Raw genomic sequence first — 21,129 nt, 5'->3', positions numbered from 1 at the left:
TTTAAAGGGCCACGTTACACCCAATTTTGGCTCCGGAGAGGCAGCGGCAAGATCGCCAACCCGGGGGCAGAGTGTAGCAAGTGCTGAGGCAGGTTGATTAGGCAGCCACGACAGTGCAGGCAAGTGCTCTAAAAACTACTTCAACTGCGATAAAGCCAAGTCTAGAGAAGTTTGAAATGACTGAGATACAGCTGTGGTGGTAACAAATAATTACTTGTACGGAATTCTTCCCTCAGTGTTGAATAAATCAGTGAAAGATAATTCGAGAGATCAAATTACCCAACATTTTTTTTTAAATAAATGTTTTCAAGGTGTGGGCAATGCTGCCTAGGCCAGATTTATTCTTCACACCAATTGCAGCAAGAGGGTGGAGGGTCGTCATCTTGATTTTTAAAAAAAGAACTAAGTAACTTGCCTGTCAATTAATAATGTGGGACAGGCAGTTTTTGAGATTGATTTTGTTGGTCCTTCCTGATTACACTGAATATGGATAACTTGTGTAGGCCGTGAAAAATGAACAGCCCTATAGCAGGGGTCATCACTGTGGGCGCGTGATTAATATATTGAATACACACACAGAAAACACCCAGGCACCATCTTATTCTTGCTAATTGGGGAGTGTGAAAGTTGTTTTATTAGCTTTTTTTGAAGAAACAGTCATTTGAATGCCCATGAAGTTACATAAAAATACACAGATGCATCTAGGGATACAGGCTATTCTAGTCCAACCAATCATAAGTTAAATGTCCCCAAGCAAGAATTTGGTTAACACATATTGCTTATTATCACAAAATAGACTATAAATATTTAATTGCAACCAGCAAGCACAGACCAACTGAACAACAACTACCTCATCAAGCAATTATCTCCTTCTTAGAACTGTATAAACAAAATATGCATCAGCCACTGAGCCATTCAGATAGCACATTTTCAGGCAGCTGTGCAAGGCAATGATCTCAACACATCAACAAAATAATGGGCTTATTTGCATGAAAAAGCCACAGAAGGTCAAAGCCTGGAGTAGGTAAAATAATATACTTCAAAAAACTACAACTAACTGCAGCCAATTACAAAAACAAAACAATCGAGGACATATCTGCAAAATATAAAAGCAAAATACTGCAGATGCTGGAAATCTGAAACAAAAACAAAAATTGCTGGAGAGACTCAACAGATGTGACAGCATCTGTGGAGAGGAAGATAGAGTTAACGTTTTGATTCCGTATGACTCTTCTTCAGAACTAAAGAGAAATAGAAATGAGGTGAAATATAAGCTGTTTATTGGTTCCACCTGTCCCACCCCCCGAAACAGCTTATATTTCACCACATTTCTATTTCTCTTTAGTTCTGATGAAGAGTCAGACGGACTCGAAACGTTAATTCTGTCTTCCTCTCCACAGATGCTGTCAGACCTGCTGAGTTTTTCCAGCAATATTTGTTTCTGCAAAATATAAATTGTCTCTACTTACAGACTTCCTCTACGGGGAAGGCTCAATTCCTTCTGTAAAAGAAAAAGAAAATCGTATTAAAAGCAGCTGCAGCATTATCAACTCAGTTGTTTTTGGCACTGATTAGTAAGCTTCACTTTCTCAGTTTGCAAAATGAGGTTAACGGCGAGAAACAGATCATAAAATTCAGTGTTTAAGTAGCATGCTCAAGCATTGTTTTTACAAGCTGAGTGTCTTGAGTGTGCAGTGTATGCAGAAGATGCCAGCAATATTTTAATCACACCACTGCCTTGTTTCCAGCATGGCCTTCACACCAATTTTTATGATAAAATTACTTTGAAGACACTGCTGGAATAGTCCACAGCATCTGCAAATGGAAATTTTAACTAGCAGTTTATTTTTAACTTTTCTAAATGAGTACCTATTAAAATGACTGGATACTCTTACAGAAAATCATGCAAGCAAAGTACTTTCCACCTTTTTCATGACTGCATCAGTAAATAACAAAGTTCCCCTAATGCAGCGGTCCAGTGCGGACTAGGGAAGTCCTAGCTGTGTGTTATTCTCTGTTTCACATTATCCAATCAGAGTTTTAGGCATAATTTGGGGATGCAATTGGAGTTAGTAGCCCCATTAGATTGGAGGCAGGCTGGGGGGCCTGCTATTCATTGCCATCTAGTGATTCCTGCTTGAATGTGCACCTTATCCTGACAGTGTGGTGAAGGCAGATTCAACCGTGGCTTTCAGACGGGTGTTGGATAATCATCTGAACAGAAAATAACTTGCAGACATACAGGGAGAAGGTGGGGGAGTGGGACTAGATAAGTTGTCCTTGCAAAAAGCCATCAAGGACATAACAGGCCAAATGGCCTCCTTCTGTGCTGTGACCATTCTATGCCTCTATTATTAAGGTCAGCAGTCCCTTTCCTTCTACCGCAATCGAGCAGAAAAAACAAACAAACATACGAATTAGGAGCAATAGGCCATTTTGCCCCTCGAGCCTGCCCCTCCATTTAATAACATCAAAACTGATCTGATTGTGGCTTCAATTCCACATTTCCACATAACCCTGATAACCTTTGACTCCCCTGTCAGTCAATAATCTATCAACCTTTGCCTTAAAAACATTCAATGACCCTGCCTCCACCAGTCTCTGGGGAAGAGAATTCCAAAGATTCATGACCACCTCAAGAGAAAAAAATTTCACCTCATCTTAAATGGGAGATCTCTTATTTTTAAACAATGTCCCTTGTTCTAGTCTCTCCCACAAGAGGAAAGTCTCCCCAGGATCTTACACATTTCAATATGATCACCTCTCATTCTTCTGAACTCCAATGGAGACAGGCCCAGCCTGTCCAACCTTTCATTAGATAACCGTCTCATCCCAGATATCAGTCAAGTGAACCTGCTCTGAACTGCTTCTAGTGCATTTATAATCTAAAAAAGGACAGCAAACTCTGGCTGAACTGCTGGATGGCTATCACTTCTCATGAAGCCATATTCCAATCATGAACTATGTTCTTCGCAGAAGCAGGGAAAGAAACTTAGAGGGGAAACTGAGTTGAAAAATCTTCAGTTACACCATAATTTACACATCACTTTATTATAACCCTGCAATGCAGACAGACTAGAGTGTTGGTGATGGAAAGGGGGGGCAAGGGCAGAAATATGCCCAGCTAATGCTAGCCAGGGTCTCAATCAGAAAGTATATAGAAACAGCATAAAAAGACAGATTTTGAATGCTTCAAATCACGACCATACATCAATTCTTCCACAAATATAGAGAATGTGTGCAGTTTGCTGAAATCATCAGGATCTGTACCTGGAAAAATGATTCAGATCAACTGAAACGTTAGATTCAGGCAACCGTAAATTAAAAAGATAGATGGTGGGAAGAAAGTCATCGTCAAAAGGAAAGAACCTCCATTAATCAACTTTTGAAATTTCCACAGACCAACAGACACAAGGATCACAAAAGTTTGCAGACTTGCTCGACTGTCACAACCGCTGTGTCCACAGCAATTAAAGTGACAGTGGCTTCAATTTTTACACCTGCGTCCCCTTTCAGGCTGCCACAGGATACTTGAACAACATTAGCCAGGGAGCTGTCAGATGTGCATCATGCAGGTGATGGGGGAAATCCTCTTTCACAAAGCAGCTGAGTTCCTCCATGTGGGCATTACGCTAGGAACTTCTAAATAGCTGGGTTAACCAAGTTGCTGGGTGTCACATATCATGCACTGAAGGTGCCAAGTGAATACCACTGCAGGTGCGTGTAAGAAAACATTTCATTAGTTATTACATCTGCAAATTGCAGACAGAAAGAACATGTCCACGTATTACGCCTGTTTCAGCTAAACAAAATAAGTGACAGCCATTCCCTGACTCATTCCTCAGGGTAATGCCTTGGCTAATCAGTGTCAAGCTGCCTGCTTTAAATTTCAAACAATGCTTGGCAGTTAACTATCAGTCACCATCACTGGTGCATTCTCCACAGCAACACCTCAGAGTCCACTTGCCAGCCAAGCAGCATTCTCTTCTCATACAGTATAAACTTTTGTTTTCCCCCATATTGGTATTCTTGCAAAGTGTCCTGATGGGTGCAAGACGAAAAGCTTTGGCATGTTTCTTATTTCAGCAATACTCAAGGAAAAAGCCTTAGGCCAATTTAGAAGAAACTCCAGGAAATTCCTCTAAATCTGAAGGCAATTAGCTAATTTCCAGGAGTTTGTGGTGACCCCAACGTCCCCAATCATCTACTTATCTTCTATATGTAGATTGTTTTGTGTTTGTCACTCTTGGAAACTTGCGCAGATCCCTTTTGAACGTACTAACAGGCATACCATGAGTCCGTTTAACTTTTCCCTCAAAAACATTGAATATTATACCTCTGAACCTTTCCCAGTGTAAACAATTCCAAGCTGATCTACTTCTCTTAGTAGCTCAGATGTGACAAGTTGGGTAGTGGTTCGATTATCCTTTTTTTACGCTACCTCTAACACTTAGTTAGCTTTGCTATATTATGGTGACCCAATGTGTTCATAGTACTCTAGGTGTGGCTATATCAGTGCCTTTGAAAATTTGTGCCGTTTCCCTCTAGCTGTATATCCCTAAGTAGCTTATTGATATCATACAGTGCGCTGTTGGATTCAGTGAATCATCCACAAAAACACCCAGATCCTTCTCCATTAGCTTGGAGCTATTTGTTTATGATTATTTCCTTAGTCTTACTAGCTTGAATTTCTTCCCATTAAATGCCATTTGTCACTTATCAGCCACCTTCCCAATCAATTGCTTGTACACTGCACCATCACCCCCGCCCACACATGCCCCAAAATCTGGTGTCATCAGCAAACTTAAGTCAGCTTCCTTTCTGTCCTCAGCTACAAATCATTTTATAATCTAAACAGCAATTGTCTTGGCACTGACTCTTGTTGTACCACCATCAGTCAACATCATTTCATTCACAGTTGCCTTTTAATTGCTCGACTTTAATCAATTTTCCATCCACCTCAAAGGCTTACCTCCTATTCCATGTCTTCCCACCTTGTGCATATTATTTCTCAACATGCTTTCCCTCTTTGAAAGTCCAGTTTCTATATCTCGCCCTCATAATTCTTCCATTCGCGTGACACTTCGTTCAGAACAGTAAGTAATTTTATTTTAGTGTCTAATCTGCCACGATCGTACAACCTTCTATAATTTTATATGTAGATCAGCGATGCTTTCAGTCATTAACGTTACGTAGTAGTACAGCACACACTAGTGGCTACAGAGGAGCACTTTTTTTTTCCCAGCAATGTTGATCGAAAATGCCAACGATTATCTGAAATGATTTCTTCAGATCCTCTTGTGAATGTATAAAAGGAGCATTTCAGCTTCTATCTGAAGAAGTCTCAATTGTAATGATTAGTTGCTGTGTTTTAGTATTTGTAATTACTACTATTAAAGAAAGAGACACGCTGTACTTCTGATTTTCAACTATGGTAGTAGTTGAAATATTAATAGTGTGCAAAATCCTCCCTCATATCCTTATATAATTTTATATCTAAATGTACATTTTTTGTAAAAGTATGATTATGCTGCCATTTCCGTATAATTATGAACTGGTTTTAGGTATGCAGCAATGTAAAAGTGATGCTGTAGCTCAGGAATTAGTTCGCTGATCTGACTCCGAAGAATCTTACAGCTTTATCTCCTAAAAAACGTCCCAAACCACTTCAAAAAGGTCATTTGTTTTATCCGAAGTGTACTCACTGTGACACTGGCAAAAGTTTACATGCAGCAAGATTTCATCAACATTAAATATGAGGAATGATAAGTTAATCCATTCTTAGTGGCAATTGTTAAGAAGTACATGGATATAAAAGAACTATTTTCTTTTAGCTCCTTAAAATATCCAAAAATAAAAACGCTAGAAATGCTCAGCAGGTCAGGCAGCATCTGTGTTAGTGAAACAGAGGGAGGAATTTTATGGCCCCGTCACGGGGTGGGAGGGGGGGAGCCATTCAAAACTCCGTTGTTTTTCGGCGGAGCCAGAAGATCCCACTGGCGAGAGGGGCCATAAAATTCCACCCAGAGTTGACATCAATCTGAAGCGTCAACGCAGTTTCTCTCCACAGGTGTTGCCTGACCTGTAAGGCGAGTATTTCAAGGATTGTTTTTTGTTTTACTTTCAGCTTTCCAGCATTCGCAGTATTTTGCTTTTGCATTAGCCTTAAACTAACCAGGAGAGGCAGAGGGGGCCTTGAATTAACATTTCATGCAAAGTATGGTACCTGCAACAATATTGCACTCTTGCAGTATTCCACTCAAGAGTATTAGCCTATATTATGCAGTTCATGTCTGGGAGTGCTGCTTGAGAGATCACTTCTGGCAGACGATTCATACTGCTTGTCAGCCACACTGTGTGCCATACAACTCCAGTGCTGTGCAAAGCCTCATTCAGAAACAGCCAAACTGTCCACAGGATCAGCTAGACATTTTGTACATTTAATTTTCTACTCGTTTTAAAATAAAATTTAAATATATTGAGAAAACATGTTCCTGTCCCCGATGGTATGAGAGATTATCTCCTATGGAACGTGGCTTTATGCAATGTTACAGGCACACGTTCCATTTTTTAAAAAACTCAGTATGGGGTATAGCCAGCAGGATTATTTAGTCCCGATAGCTAAGCGTCACACTTTACAGATACCGGTCTGTACCTCAAATCGTATCTAAAATTGGTAGAATTATTAGTTTTAGCTTATCTAAAATAGCTCTTAAAAATGTCTCGGATGAGGCAAAATGCTTTTCAGTTGCTCACTTACAAATTAGAGGAATTAATGGTCCATCATCTAGTAGCAATTCTAAAGGAGATAATTTAAAGAGTGGAGCAATTTGTTCACATGACGTAAACCACACCAACCACAAAATCCCCAGCAAGGAAGAGCAAATTATTCTTAAGTAAGCTTGCTGTAAAACTGATAGTGCTTTGCTTGAATGTCAGTACACATCAAAGAACAAGGAGATCACAGAATCTGCATCCATACTGACCACCACAGTATGGGTCAATCTTATTCACCCAGGCATAAAAGTGACCAATTTAGTCAAAGGACAAGAATAATTGTGCTGTCCTCTAATCACTTGGTGTAAATAATCGATTAACTGCTCCACCTTTGCTTTCACAATTGGACATCATCCTAACCCTCTCCAATTACTGTACAATGAACACCCTAGGTCTATTTTCAAAGATACATGATTGTCTGATAAGGGCAGACTCATTCTTTATCCCACTTGATTTCACCATTGTAATGGATCTCGTCCTGGGTCACAGGTCTCTTAAAATCATCTGAAAGCAAGAACAGAAAGGCTGAATTCCTTCTACACTTGGAGGACTATTTTGTCTCCAATGCAGCAGTAGCCTAGTGGTATTGTCACTGGACTAGTAATCCAGAGACCCAGAGTAATGCTGGGTTCGAATCCCACCATGACAGATAGTGTGTTATGACGTGGCAGATGATATGTGCCAGGCGGACCAAATCCACAAGGAAAACTCAATCATGCTATCACAACAGTTTTGCAATTTGAATTTATTACGAGGATGTACGTGCACTGAATTCAGAAGTAATAAGTCCACCAAGACCTTTAGAGATTTAAAAAATTAAATTAAAATATTTATTAGCAAAATAAAAAATTTCAAGCACATGCATAAGACTACAATTACTTAATATGACAATACCTCCTAAAGTTCTTAATTAACCTGACTCCCAGTTACACAGCCCATTTAAGGCAACAGTTCAAAATAGATTTTAGATTTTTTTTAAAAACCAGCAAGTTAACACAGTACCTACTTGACAGTGGAATTCCAAATGATTTTCTCCAACTTCAGTCACTCTGCACAACAGACTTATACACAAATGGCTGGAGGATTCTTTAAGGCTGTTTCACACATTCCTGTTAGATCATACATGGCCCCTAACATAACCTTTCATTCCCCTTTATATATAGGTTTCTCTCTCTTTAATATGTAAATTCCATTGTTCTGTATGTCTGTGGAACTGTACTTTTCCCATAATATAAAATCTTTCATGTTGCCAATATTGTCAGTAACCTTCGGAAAAAATAAACACATTCCTTAGCCTTGCTCATCTGGCTAGTTGTAAACAGACTAACATCACTTTAAAATCCAAACAATCCCATTACTTATCTAAAAATGCAAATTACCTTCACACCCTACATGCTAAGACAGCATTCATGTTTACTCATTAGCATTTCAGTACATTTCTACACCTAGCTTCTTTTGATAATTTCAAGCTTGCAGTTTACCTGACTCTAAATGTAATTAAATCACACAGACAGAACCATCTACACTCACACCCATAAACCTACTTTACAACAAACCAGAATAATATTATGAAAATTACTATACTTTCGTAACAGGTGGAATTTGAATTCAATAAAATCTGGAATTAAAAGTCTAATGATAACCATAAAACCATTGTTGATTGTCGTAAAAACCCCATCTGGTTCACTAATGTCCTTTAGGGAAGGAAATCTGCCGTCCTACATGTGATTCCAGATCCACAGCAATGTGGGTGACTCTCAAATGGCTGAAAAACCCCCTCAGTTTCTCAAAGGCAATTAGGCATGTGCAATAAAGACTGGCCTAGCCAGCGACGCCCGCCCACATGCCGTGAATGAATGAAAAAAAAATTCCAGAGATTAGAAACATGATCCCATCCTCATCTTTAACATATCATCCCCCCTCCGCCCTTCTATCTCAGCAACCTCCACAGTGCTTGTCCTTCAGGATTCTGAATCAAGCCTCCCGCACTCCCCCAACACATCCCACCCTCTCCTTCATCCATATTGGCCCTACCCTCTGGTACTCCACACTTAAAGTCTTCCACCCTATTACTTTACACTCTGCCTTTGAAATCTGACTCAAAAACTTATCTCTTCAGTCATGTTTTTCAGTTTTCTACTCTTGCACACATCCACTTCTCCTCTGTAGGACATCATGGGATGTTTACTTCGTTAAGGATGCTAAACAAATATGAGATTTGGTTCAAAAACATCCCATCTGTTTAATGCTGCACTGCAATCACTTTTACCCTGTGATCAAGACTGTCTCAAACTTACTTCCACATAGCACGTGCACAAAAGCAAGAGGGAGAATTCCAGCTGAAAATGGATTTAGACTCAACTTTTATTTGGTGCATTCATAAACACTGCAAAAATATTTTATTGCTGTAGCGGAGGTCTTTTTTCTGTCTTTCTGGTTGCAATGATCAAGGTTTCTACCTCCTACTGGTGAAACCATGCTGCAGTAAAAACATATCGTGTTTACCCAGGCAGCAAAATTACAAATTGCAGAGCAGTTTTCTAAAGTGGCGTTGCACTATGAGTTTTAAATGAAATGCAAGAAACTTGAAAATATAAAAGTTAGAAGCAATTTTTGACTAACACACTCAAACTACTAGATTTGAACTTTCTGACAAGTTAGCAGCATATTTTAGAATTTAGTTTCTATAAAAGGCCTGTATTGTAAACACAAAACTGAAAGCAAAACCTTTAAGCACATGATGGGAGTATCATTTGAAAAGCTTAAGTCCTTGTTTCTGCAAAGGATAATTCAGAATATTGATCCTTTTGTGAAATATTTCCTAACATTGTTCAGTGCAGAACCACATCAAAGGAGTCAAAGCACTATAAAGTAAGCAGTGGTTGAAATGACTGATTACAGGACTGCAACTGTGGGGCGCCTGTAAACTATCTGGACTGGGAATTATTTGATGCCAGTAGGGCTTGTGGAAGAAAAACTGCATCTGTGCGTGAGATGGATACAGCACAAGAATAAAAACTGCACTGACATGAAAGAGGAGAAATGAGAAAGAGAAAAATGTTTGATTTTAGCTCAAAATTTAATCTGGTTGCTTATGGCAACTTGCAACACTCTTCGATCAACAGCTTTTACTGCACAGAAGTATAATATCGCATCTCAGTCATATTCAAGCAGAATCTTGCCAGCTCTAGAGACATGTTCATAAGATTTCAGATTTTAGCCATGGTTCCTGCTCTTGCATGTCAATTTCACCAGAATCCAGTATTTGCAATTTTTTTCCTCAAATGCTAAAGGTGGGCTGCAACTTCCCACACTTCAAAACTGTGACACACGTACTTCAGTCTTTGCTCTGTGCACATTAGCTGGTCTTCCAGTTCTGCAGTGATGGAGATGTGTGGTAGCATAAATTATATTTAGTATCTAATCAGATTCAGTTTAAAACAATTTAAGTCAATGTTGAATTTGTGTCTTGCTATTTGAAATGCTCCTCAGCTGTTCCAGTATTTTGGTCTCTTTCTCCAACATGGACAACAAGATACAGCAAGTGTTTAATTTGCCAATGTACTAATAGTAGACTCCTTGTCATCCTCACCACTTGCCTTCCCACCTATTTTTGTGTCATCCGCAAACTTAGCAATAGTGCTTTCACTTCCCTCATCCAAATCCTCAATATGTATTGCAAATAATTGTGGCCCCAGCACTGATCCCTGAGGCACTCCACTAGTTACAGATTGTCATCCTGAAAATGCCCCCTTATCCTTAACTCTCTGTCTTCTATTAGTTAGCCAATCCTCTATCCATGCTAATATACTACCCCCAACACAATGGGCTCTTAACTTATTAAGTAGCCTCACGTGGGGTACCATATCGAACGCCTTTTGGAAATCTACATATATTACATCTACTGGTTCCTCTTTATCCATCCTGCTTGTTACCTCCTCAAAGAATTCTAATAAATTTGTCAGGTGTGATTTCCCTTTCATGAAGCCATGTGTCTTCTACCGTGAAGACTGATGCAAAGTACTTATTCAACTCCTCTGCCATTTCCTGCTTCCCCATTATTATTCTCCCAGCCTCATTCTCTAATGGGCCTATGTTCACTTTGGCCTCTCTCTTCCTTCTTATATATTTCAAGCAGCTCTTACTGTCCATTTTTATATTACTTGCTAGTTTACCCTCGAAGTTTATTTTCTCCCTCTTTTTTTTTTGGTTATCTTTTGTTGGTTTTTAAAACTTTTCCAATCCTCTGGCTTACCACTAATCTTTGCCACATTGTATGTCTTTTCTTTCAATCTGATACTATCCTTAACTTCCTTGGTTAACCATGGTTGGTTTATCCCCTTCTGAGAATCCTTCTTCCTCACTGGGATATATCTTTGTTGTGAGTCATGAACTATTTTCTTAAATGTCTGCCATTGTTCATCAACAGTCTTTTCTGCTAAACTCCTTTCCCAGTCCATTCCAGCCAACTCTGCCCTCATTCCTTTGTATTTACCCTTACTTAAGTTTAGCACAGTTGTTTCCAACCCAAGTTTCTCACTCTTAAACAGAATGCCAAAATCTACCATGTTATGGACACCGTTTCCTAGGGAATCTTTTACTCTGAGATCATTTATTAAACATGCCTCACTACACATTACCAGATCGAAAATAGCTTGATCCCTGGTTGGATCTACAACATATTGTTCTGGAAAACTGTTCCGAATACACTCTATGAATTCTTGCTCATGGCTACCTCTGCCAATTTGATTTTCCCAATCGACATGAGGATTAAAGTCACCCATGATTAATGTACTGCATATTTTACATGCCCTCATTATTTCCTGATTTATTCTCGGTCCTACAGTATGGCGACTGTTAGGGGCCTATAGACTACTCCCACCAGTATCATCTTACCCTTGTTATTTCTTACCTCCACTCATATGGATTCTACATCTTTCGATCCAAGATCATTTCTTGGTATTGAATTTATTTTATCTGTACTAACAAAGCTACCCCACCACCCTTTCCTTCCTGCCCATCCTTTCAAAAAGTCACATACCCCTGAATATTTAGTTCTCAGCTTTGGTCTCCTTGTAACCATGATCCATAGTGGCTATAAGATCATACCCATTAACCCTATTTATGCCATTAATTCATTTATTTTGTTCCAAATGCTATGTGCATTTAAGTAAAGAGCCATTAATTTTGCCTTTTTACCATTTTTTCCCCCTTTGACACTATTTGCTGCTTTTTTTTAATGTTTCTACACTCTGTCCTTTCCTGTCACACTCTGGGTATCATTGCTTAAATAGCTGCCCTGCAATGCTACTATATCCTTTTGCTTTGTAAGCCTACGTATCCTCTCTCCAGAACCTTCCCCCAATCTATTTAGTTTAAAACCCGCTCTACAGCCCTAGATATTCGATTCGCCAGGACACTGGTCCCAGCACGGTTCAAGTGAAGCCCGTGCCACCAGAACTGCTTCCTTCTACCCCAGTGCTGGTGCCAGTGCCCTATGAACTGAAACCACTGCAGCCATATATTTCGCACTGACGTGCTGGGCTCCCCCATCATTAACGATGGGGATATTTGTGGAGCCTGCTCTCCAGTGAGTTAATTTTCCACCACCATTCACGACTAGATGTGGCAGGACTGCAGAGCTTCCATCTGATCCGTTGGTTGTGGAATTGCATAGCTCTGTCTGTCGCTTGCTGCTTATGCTGTCTGGCATGCAAGTAGTCCTATGTTATAGCTTCACCAGGTTGATACCTCATTTTTAGGTATGCCTGGTGCTGCTTCTGGCATGCCCTCCTGCACTCTTCATTGAACCAGGGTTGATCCCCTAGCTTGGTGGTAATGGTAGAGTGGGGGATATGCCGGGCCATGAGGTTACAGGTTGTGGTTGAGTACAATTCTGCTGCTGCTGATGGCCCGCAGCACTGCATGGTTGCCCAGTCTTGAGCTGCTAGATCTGTTCAAAGCCTATCCCATTTAGCACAGTGGTAGTGCGCCACAACATGGAGGGTATCCACAATCTGAAGGTGGGACTTCATCTCCACAAGGACTATGTGGTAGTCACTCTTACTGATACTGACATAAACAGATGCATCTTCGGCAGGCAGGCAGGTCAAGTATGCTTTTCCCTCTTGTTGGCTCCCTCGCTACCTGCTACAGACCCAGTCTAGCAGCTATGTCCTTTAGGATTCAGCCAACTGAGTTTGTACTGGTGCTACCGAGCCACTCTTGGTGATGGACATTAAAGTTCCCCCGCCCAGAGTACATGCTGCACCCTTGTCACCCTCAGTGCTTCCTACAAGTGGTGTTCAATATGGAATAGCACTGATTCATCAGCTGATGGAGGGCAGTATGTGGTAATCAGCAGGAGGTTTCCTTCCCATATCTGACCTGATGCCATGAGACTTCGTGGGGTCCGGTGCCAATGTTGAGGACTCCCAGGGCAATACCCTCCCAACTGTATACCACTGTGCCACCACCTCTGCTGGGTCTGTCCTGACAGTGGGACAGGACATACCCAGGGATGGTGATGTCGTGTTTGGGAAATGATCTGTATGGTATGAGTCCACGAGTATGATTATGACAGGCTGTTGCTTGACCAATCTGTGAGACAACTCTCCAAGTTTTGGCACAAGCCCCTAGATGTACAGGACTTTGCAGGGTCAACAGGGCTGAGTTTCCCGTGTTGTTTCTGGTGCCTAGATCAACACCAGGTGGTCCGTACGGTTTCACTCCTTCTTGACTTTCTAGCGGTTTGATACAACTGAATGGCTTGTTAGGTCATTTCAGAGGGCATATAAGAGTCAACCACAGTGCTCCTGTGATGTTCAAGCTAAAACTAGTTCAGTGTATTTACCAGGATAATTGCATCAAAACAAAAGAATACAGCAGGAGACAAACAGTATAAATTGTAGAAATAAAAAGGGAGAATCAGTTCACAAAAGCTAAGACTCTCCCTCAAAATGAGGCCCTTGTACAGTCCAATAATGAGACTTTTAATTGGCACCAACCTTTGCGAATTTTCTGATGCAAAGTCAGTGCAAGGGTGGGGCAACTCTTTCCATTTCAAAGACACAGAGGAATTTCTGGTGTAATTGGAAAAAAAATACACAGGCAAAGAATGTCACTGCATTTCCTACATTACAACAATCACTACACTTAAAGTGCTTCATTGACTATAAAGCACTTTGACACATCCTGAGGTAGTTAAGGATGCTGTTTGAATGCAAGCTCTTTTCCTTCTTTCTTTCACTTGGGATCCAGCTCTGCTAGATTGCCCCAGATGTCAATATCTCCAGATAACTTGATATTTCATGCAGCAGCACCTAGACGCAGGATCTCAAATATCTGAAATTATTCTTCAATTTAGAACATTCTGTTCCATCTTAAGTTCCATATAAAAAGATGTAATCCTTGAACTTTACACTCTTGAGGCATTTATCACAATGACCTAAGGAGCATGGCCCATGTGAACTCACAATTTTTGTTGAAGACTTTTCTTAAATAACCGTCACATCATTCAACAGTTTCAGTATTAATCTTATGTATTGCAAAGCTGCAAACTTAATGAGATGGTTTTAATTCTGTGTCAAATAGCTCATTTGCCCCATTATAGTTATATATATTTGGTCTTCCTCCCCCATTGTATACACACATTAATATCTGTTCAGCAAGTACCTTGAAGCTCATTTATCTCCGTCATTGATATTTGCTCCACTTGGTACATTTTCTATCACAGTTTCTGCTTCAGCAACCAAGAGTGTGATGCGTAGTGAATGACTGGAAAAAAATATCAAATATTGGGCAGTAATGACGTTCAAATCCACCTCTTGCAAAATTTCATACTGCCACTGTCATTTTTATAAATTACAAGTGATTAGAGAGCGCTTAGGGACTAGACAAAGTAATCTGCTGCATTGTGTTATGCATCAGTGATATGCAATTTATATAAATCCTGTCTTTTTCAACTGAAAAAGCACTTTTTCCAAATAGAAATATTACAGCATTATAGTGATTTGACTGAAAGCCATTTGTTTCATTTAACACTATACAAACTGAACTCTTAATTACTAATAAATTCTACCATTAATCAACAGAATTGGCTAGTTAATTAATTGTTGCACCACAATCTCTTCCCAAGTGTGATCCATAAATCCTTCGCAATTTATGGGTGCATGGTGCTCACCAAGGAACACATGTCAGCAGCACTTAATGAGGAGAAAGACACTAAGGACAAGAGAGACGAAGGGAAGACCGGAAGCATGGTGAACATATAGGATTTCAATTGCCTTTGAATGAATTGAGAGAAAGAGAGTCACTTGATGCAAGCAATCCAAACACAAAGGAACAATGGCCAAATTGACCAGAATGGAAGAATGGAGAAAGCAGGAAGGAAGCCTAAAGTCAAACAAGCTCAGGGCAGGGTAATGGGAATCCATGGCCTGGTCCACGTTAAAGACTCTGGCTGCCGAGTTTTGAATCGAATGAAATTTTGCGAGGATGGAGATATTGGAGAAGTGAATTTTTGACATTTTGAAAGGTTTCGGTGGTGAAAGGAGAACATGTCCACAGTCTTTACAATACAAAATCTGACCTTGTCCCAGAAGAAAAAGCTCTCAGGCCCAGATTATCAACAGATGTAAAATTCTGTCACTGAGGCAAGAGAGCTGAATCTTACAAAAGCCACCTCACAGAAACTGATTTCTCAAATTTAAAAATAAAACTGAAACCGTACTGATATAAGTGAGTTTTGATATTGATAAAATATTAGGTACTAAGGCCATGTTAGATGTCAAACTAGAGCAAGTGAAAACAACTGCCTCATCTGCAGCCTCCCTTTCCTCTGCAAAACCCTTGAACGTGCTGCTGCTCCCAAAATTGATGGCCATCTTTCCCAGAACTCCATGTTCGAATCCCTCCAATCAGATTTCCACCTGTACCACAGTCCCAAAACGGCTCTTAAGTCACAACAACATCCAATGTGACTGACAAAGATAAGCTATCCCTCCTCCTCCTTCTTGGCCTATCTTTGACACAGTGATCACACTATTTCCTCAAACACCTTTGCACCACTGCCCAGCTAGGTGGAACTTCACTTGCCTGGTTCTGTTCTTACCAAATGATCATAGCCAGAGAATCACCTGAAATGGCATCTCTTCCCACCATTTCCTCTGCTGGCCCTCAGGGATCCATCTTTGGCCCCTCCTATTGCTCACCAACATGCTGCCCCTCCAGGGCATCATCTGAAAACACGGCATCAATTTCCATAAGCACGCTGACAACTCTACCAGCTCTACCTCACCACCACCTCTTTTAGCCCCTCTACTGTTATCAGGCTGCATAACCTGCCATAATACAGGTTATTGGATGAGCAGAAATATCCTTCAATTAAATATTGGGAAGACCGAAGCCATTGTCTTTGGTCCCTGCTACAAATTTGGTTCTCTAGCCACAATCTCACCCCTCTTCCTGGCAACTCTGCAAGGCTGAATCAGACCATTTACAACCTCGAGTGTTACTTTTGACCCAGAGGTGAGTTTTCGACCATATGTCTGTGCCATGACGCAACATCGCTCAACCCCAACCCTGCCTCAGCAAATCTACTACTGAAACTGTCGTCTGTTCCTTTGTTACCTCTAGACTCAACTATTTCACCCCAGTCCTGGCTGGTCTCCCACATTCTAACTTCCTTTAAACTTGATATCGTCCAAAATTCAGCTGGCCCTGTCCGAACTCTCAACAAGTCACATTTGCCTACCACCTCTGTACTTGCTGACCTACAGTGGCTCTCAGTTAAGCCACACCCCGATTTTAAAATTCTCATCCTCATTTTCAAATCCCCCCATGGCCTTCCTCCTCCCTATCTTTATAATCTCCTCCAGCCCCACAGCCCTCCGATATATATGCATGGGATCCACCCACAGGACTCCCTCTGACAGGACACCACCCCCCCACCCTCCTCAGGGGGCACTTGACTAGGCCCCACCGAACTCCCACAGGACCCCCTGACTACACCCCCCTGGAAACTCCCCACCCCCAAGTGCACCTTCCCCTAGCCTCCACGGGACACCCCCGGACTAACCCCCCACCACTGACCATCTACCCCCACTAACAACCCTCCAATCACCTGACCCGTCCCTGACGGACGAGGAAGGAGAGGCTGGATTTCAAAGTTAAAAAACTAGAAACGAGTGACAATCCAACTCTGACTGCCACTGCACAGAAGTTACGGCCCAAGATCAGTATCACGACAACATGATACCATTGCCATTGAGAAGAATTGAGTAGTCAACAATGAGCTACAATAATAATCATTGTTGAACTGAAATGGTCTTTCCTGTCTCTATGCATGGGCAAAAACGGTCACTTTTATTCTAAATATAATAGTGAGATCATGGATCTCGCCCATACATTCAGTCCCTGAAGGAAGTAGCCAAATAGAAGCAAAACCTCAAATATGGTTCTTTAGAAATATTCCAATGCTCTGAAGGGAAAGGAGCATCATCCATGAGGGTAATCTAACCTCAATCTTCATATCCATCAACACAGACTACTTGCATTGCGTTTCCATAGCTTTAGCAACATTGAAGCCTCATCAATATACTGCATGCATGTAGATGTCCTCTCATCTCTCTCTCGAGCATCTATAAAAGGTGTCCTAGGCCCAACTATCTTCAGCTGCTTCATCAATGACCTTCCCTCCATCAGTAAGTTGGAAGTGGGCATGTTTGCTGATGATTGCAGTGTTCATCACAATTCATGACTCCTCAGATACTGAAGTAGTCTATGTCCATACGCAGCAAGACCTAGATAACTTTTAGGCTTGGGCTGATAAGTGGCTAGAAACATTTGCACCGCACAAGCGCCACCTCCAATAAGAGAGTATCTAACCATCGCCCCTTGACATTCAACGACATTACCATCACTGAATTCCCCACTGTCAACATCCTGGGGGTTACCAGTGACCAGAAATTGACAGTAGTGGTCAGATATTTGACCCTGCTTCATTGCCTACAGATCTACGCCTGAAAAATAAAACAACCCTCTTACGATTCTACAACGTCTTATTCACAACAGGACATCTGAAAGTAATCCACATGGAATTAATTACTTTGAATCAATAAATCACTATTGCCATGTAAGCAAATTGGTGTCAATCTGCTAATTAAGAACTTATGTATCTGAAATGCCTTTAAACAATAAGCGAGACAAGGTATATTAATTCTGTGGCCAAAATGGAAAACACCGGAAACACTTCGCAGGCGGGTCAGCTTTGATGAGAAAACACACAAGACAACTGTTTCTAGCATTTCTGCTCTTGTTTCATATTCTGTTATTTGCAGTATACAGTAACTGGTTGCTGCTCAAAACATTTATTACTAACTCGACTGCTGAAATGTAGGAATTATACAGGTGTTCCCATTCATAAAATTCAGGCCCCATCGAAATTGGTACACCACCCAGTAAGGAGGATATTAGTTATTTGCACAATGGGTAAAGAAACCGAAGTCAAAGTTGGTCAACAAAATTCACTTCTTGCAACCAGCATCTTAGCGGACTGAATACTTCCTGACTGTCCACTTCCTAGGACAAGTGCCAATTGACATTGTGCAAGAAATTCCAGCTGCAAGACAGAGAGAGAGAGAGAGAGATGTTTCCATCTGTGGGGAGACCAGACTTGGGGTCATAAATATAGGACAGTCCCTAATAATAGTGTTTAGAATGCAGAGCTTGCTACCACATGGGGCTGAGGCAAATTGCATAGATACATTTACCGGAAGCTAGGCAAGTAAATGAGAAAGCAAGGGGCAGAAGGTTATGCTGATAAAAGTTAGATGGAATAGGACGGCAGGAGGCTTGTGTGGAGCATAAATACTGGCATAGGCCAGTTGGGTCCAAGACCTGTTTCTGTGCTGTGAATTATTTTAATTAAGAGTTTTGTGTAAGGGAGGTAAAACACTGAATAAGGAAGATTATGGAACCCTATCACAACTACAGTTGTCAAGGTAAACAACTAACAGCATTGATAGAGCTGTGTTAAGTTTGTAAGGAGAAAGATGAGACAGCTGTCATATTCGGTGTGTCTGGGTATTGGTGTCCCGAATGCTTGTAGTTCCTTTAGATGATTAGTCAGGAGACACTTAAATGCTACAGCATTCCACAGAGATATGGTCAAAGACATAAAAAAGCCTTCCTGACAGACAGTTCACGAATGTGGCTTTCCTTGATTAAATGTGAACTGGTGTTCCAGGCTACATTGCCAACCCTCAGCTGGAGACATTAGGCTGAAATGTTGCCACAGGCACTTAGGAAGGTGCTGGCCTGCTCAACATTCACTGCCGCTGTGCAAAAAATGTCTCAGTTTCTGAGTTACACTGTTAGATTATATATTCACATACACTTCATTTAATTAAATATCATTAAATGCTTATTAATGGCAATTATTTAGAAGCACAGCCCTGGAACACCTTCCTGCACTTTAACAGCCCGATATGCCCATACCACTTGACAGACACTCTTCAACTGCAAACATTACCTTCACTTTCTCTTACCTTCACATGGCGCATGCCAGAGGCAGACCATTGGAAGGGGTAACTCTACTCTTAAACCATTGTTCCCACCACTGCCACAATACCCTCACCCTCATGCCCCCCACCCCACTTTCTCCACATTTAGTGGACTCTTGGGGAATCACCTACTCATGCTGTGGGACACAGGGAGGCTGACAGCATATTTTCAGCGTCAGGCTAGTAACGGAGTGCCTAAGCCTTTGGCCTGGCATCACAAAAGCAGCATACAGATACAATCTTGCACCACTACCTTCTGTCTCCTTAACCCAAGGTCAATCTTTTACATTTCTCTTCATTAATACAGGAAAAACTCAGCCAGTGTGCTAAAGGTTAATCAATGTGACAAACTGACACCCGGCACAGTGAATGCAGACTTTGTTAAAGAATTCATAAGAAAATAGTCGAGGCTCCAAATTCTATACAGAGGAAGTCTATAGCCTTGGTACCCACACAAGAAAGATAAAGATTGGCTACGCAGGTTCTGAAAGGGCCAAATTATCAAAGTAAACTTGCTGAATTAGTTTCCTGAATTTACCGACAACCATCAAACAACGTTTTTAAACTCATTGATCTAATGGGAACAGTTGGCATGCAAAGTGTCAAATCTATTGCAAGTCTAAACCCACTAAAAAGGTCTATAAATATGACAATTTATATGATAACACCCAGTCATGAATGTGTCAAATGTATCATTAAGTAAAATCAAACTTTATTGGTTACTATCAAATCTCCCCTCAATGTCAGGAAGTATATATAAGCAACTTATTACAGCTATCTTAATCCGTGAAAAATTCAGTATGGAACAGCATGCATTTTTCATCAAGTGGTAATGATATTCATAACATTAATATTCACACCATTAATATATGGAACATTTTAATGAGAAGGTTAGCAATTAAGATTTTAAATCTTACTATAATTTCCTCTTGCTAGTTTTCAAAGATGAAGTAAATTCTGCTGAAACGTTATGAGATTTGTGTTAATGGTCTGTAGCAAAAATTGCATTTACACAACAAAATAACCATTTTACAACCTATGAACTTATCAGCTTTCCTACACCTACAAAAATAACTGTGATGGCAGAATCTGGCCAGATCAGACTGCAAACATGGACACATTGTTGATATGTCAGTGTGAGAGAAAAACAGCATATTTCAGAAATGCAAATATAAAATGAGCTTTTAAAGACTCCCACTTACAAGCTTTGCTGAGGAAAAATAATTCATTTTCATTTCACTGTAGATACTGCCAGCTTTATGAATAATTTACATTCTTGCTCATCATTTCAAAAAAGGTCTTTACAAATCTTACTGATTCCTTCTAAGCAGCTCTCGGTTATTTACCTTATAATAAACGTGTAATACTTATCAATAAACATAGAAATAAGGACAAATTGACAGATCCTTGGAGTACCATCAAAACGTGGCAATATTTCTGTGAAGAAATATATTCACAGACTGTGTCATAGTGTTCTGCAACGGGTTAAAATTAATCCTTTAAATCATTTGGATGGCTCCATCAAATTGGCTTCTGGAGGTTGAATGTATCCCATTCCAACTTAAAGTTAGATATTTCTTTATCTCCCTTCCCCACCTCCAACCAAATAGAATCAGTTTAAGTTGTTATTTCAAAAAGGCAAATTCCTGGCACTCTTCCCAATGTTGCTCATTAAGTAAATTCACCGACAGCTAACTAATGCTTTCAGATTCTCCTTGCTCAGCAATAAATATGACCCTATCACGACCGTAGTATATTGCACACCAGAATGCTTCTTCCACCTGGTCAC

General features: G+C 40.6%; 1 protein-coding gene across 11 annotated transcripts in view; it reads right to left on the bottom strand.

The window, feature by feature from the left end:
* mast4 (microtubule associated serine/threonine kinase family member 4) overlaps window positions 1-21,129 on the bottom strand; it is a 480,851-nt gene that overhangs the window by 267,843 nt on the left and 191,879 nt on the right. For all 11 annotated transcript variants that reach the window (XM_078562967.1, XM_078562902.1, XM_078562920.1 and 8 more), the window contains one exon: window positions 1,470-1,501. In XM_078562967.1, the coding sequence (XP_078419093.1) occupies window positions 1,470-1,501 (32 nt within the window). The remainder of the gene's footprint in view (window positions 1-1,469; window positions 1,502-21,129) is intronic.

This window comes from Cetorhinus maximus, chromosome 2, assembly GCF_964194155.1.
Source record: "Cetorhinus maximus chromosome 2, sCetMax3.hap1.1, whole genome shotgun sequence".
In the NCBI taxonomy this organism is placed as follows: domain Eukaryota; kingdom Metazoa; phylum Chordata; class Chondrichthyes; order Lamniformes; family Cetorhinidae; genus Cetorhinus; species Cetorhinus maximus.
The sequence above is the reverse complement of the archived record's forward strand: the minus strand, read 5'-3'. Positions and strand labels throughout refer to the sequence as shown.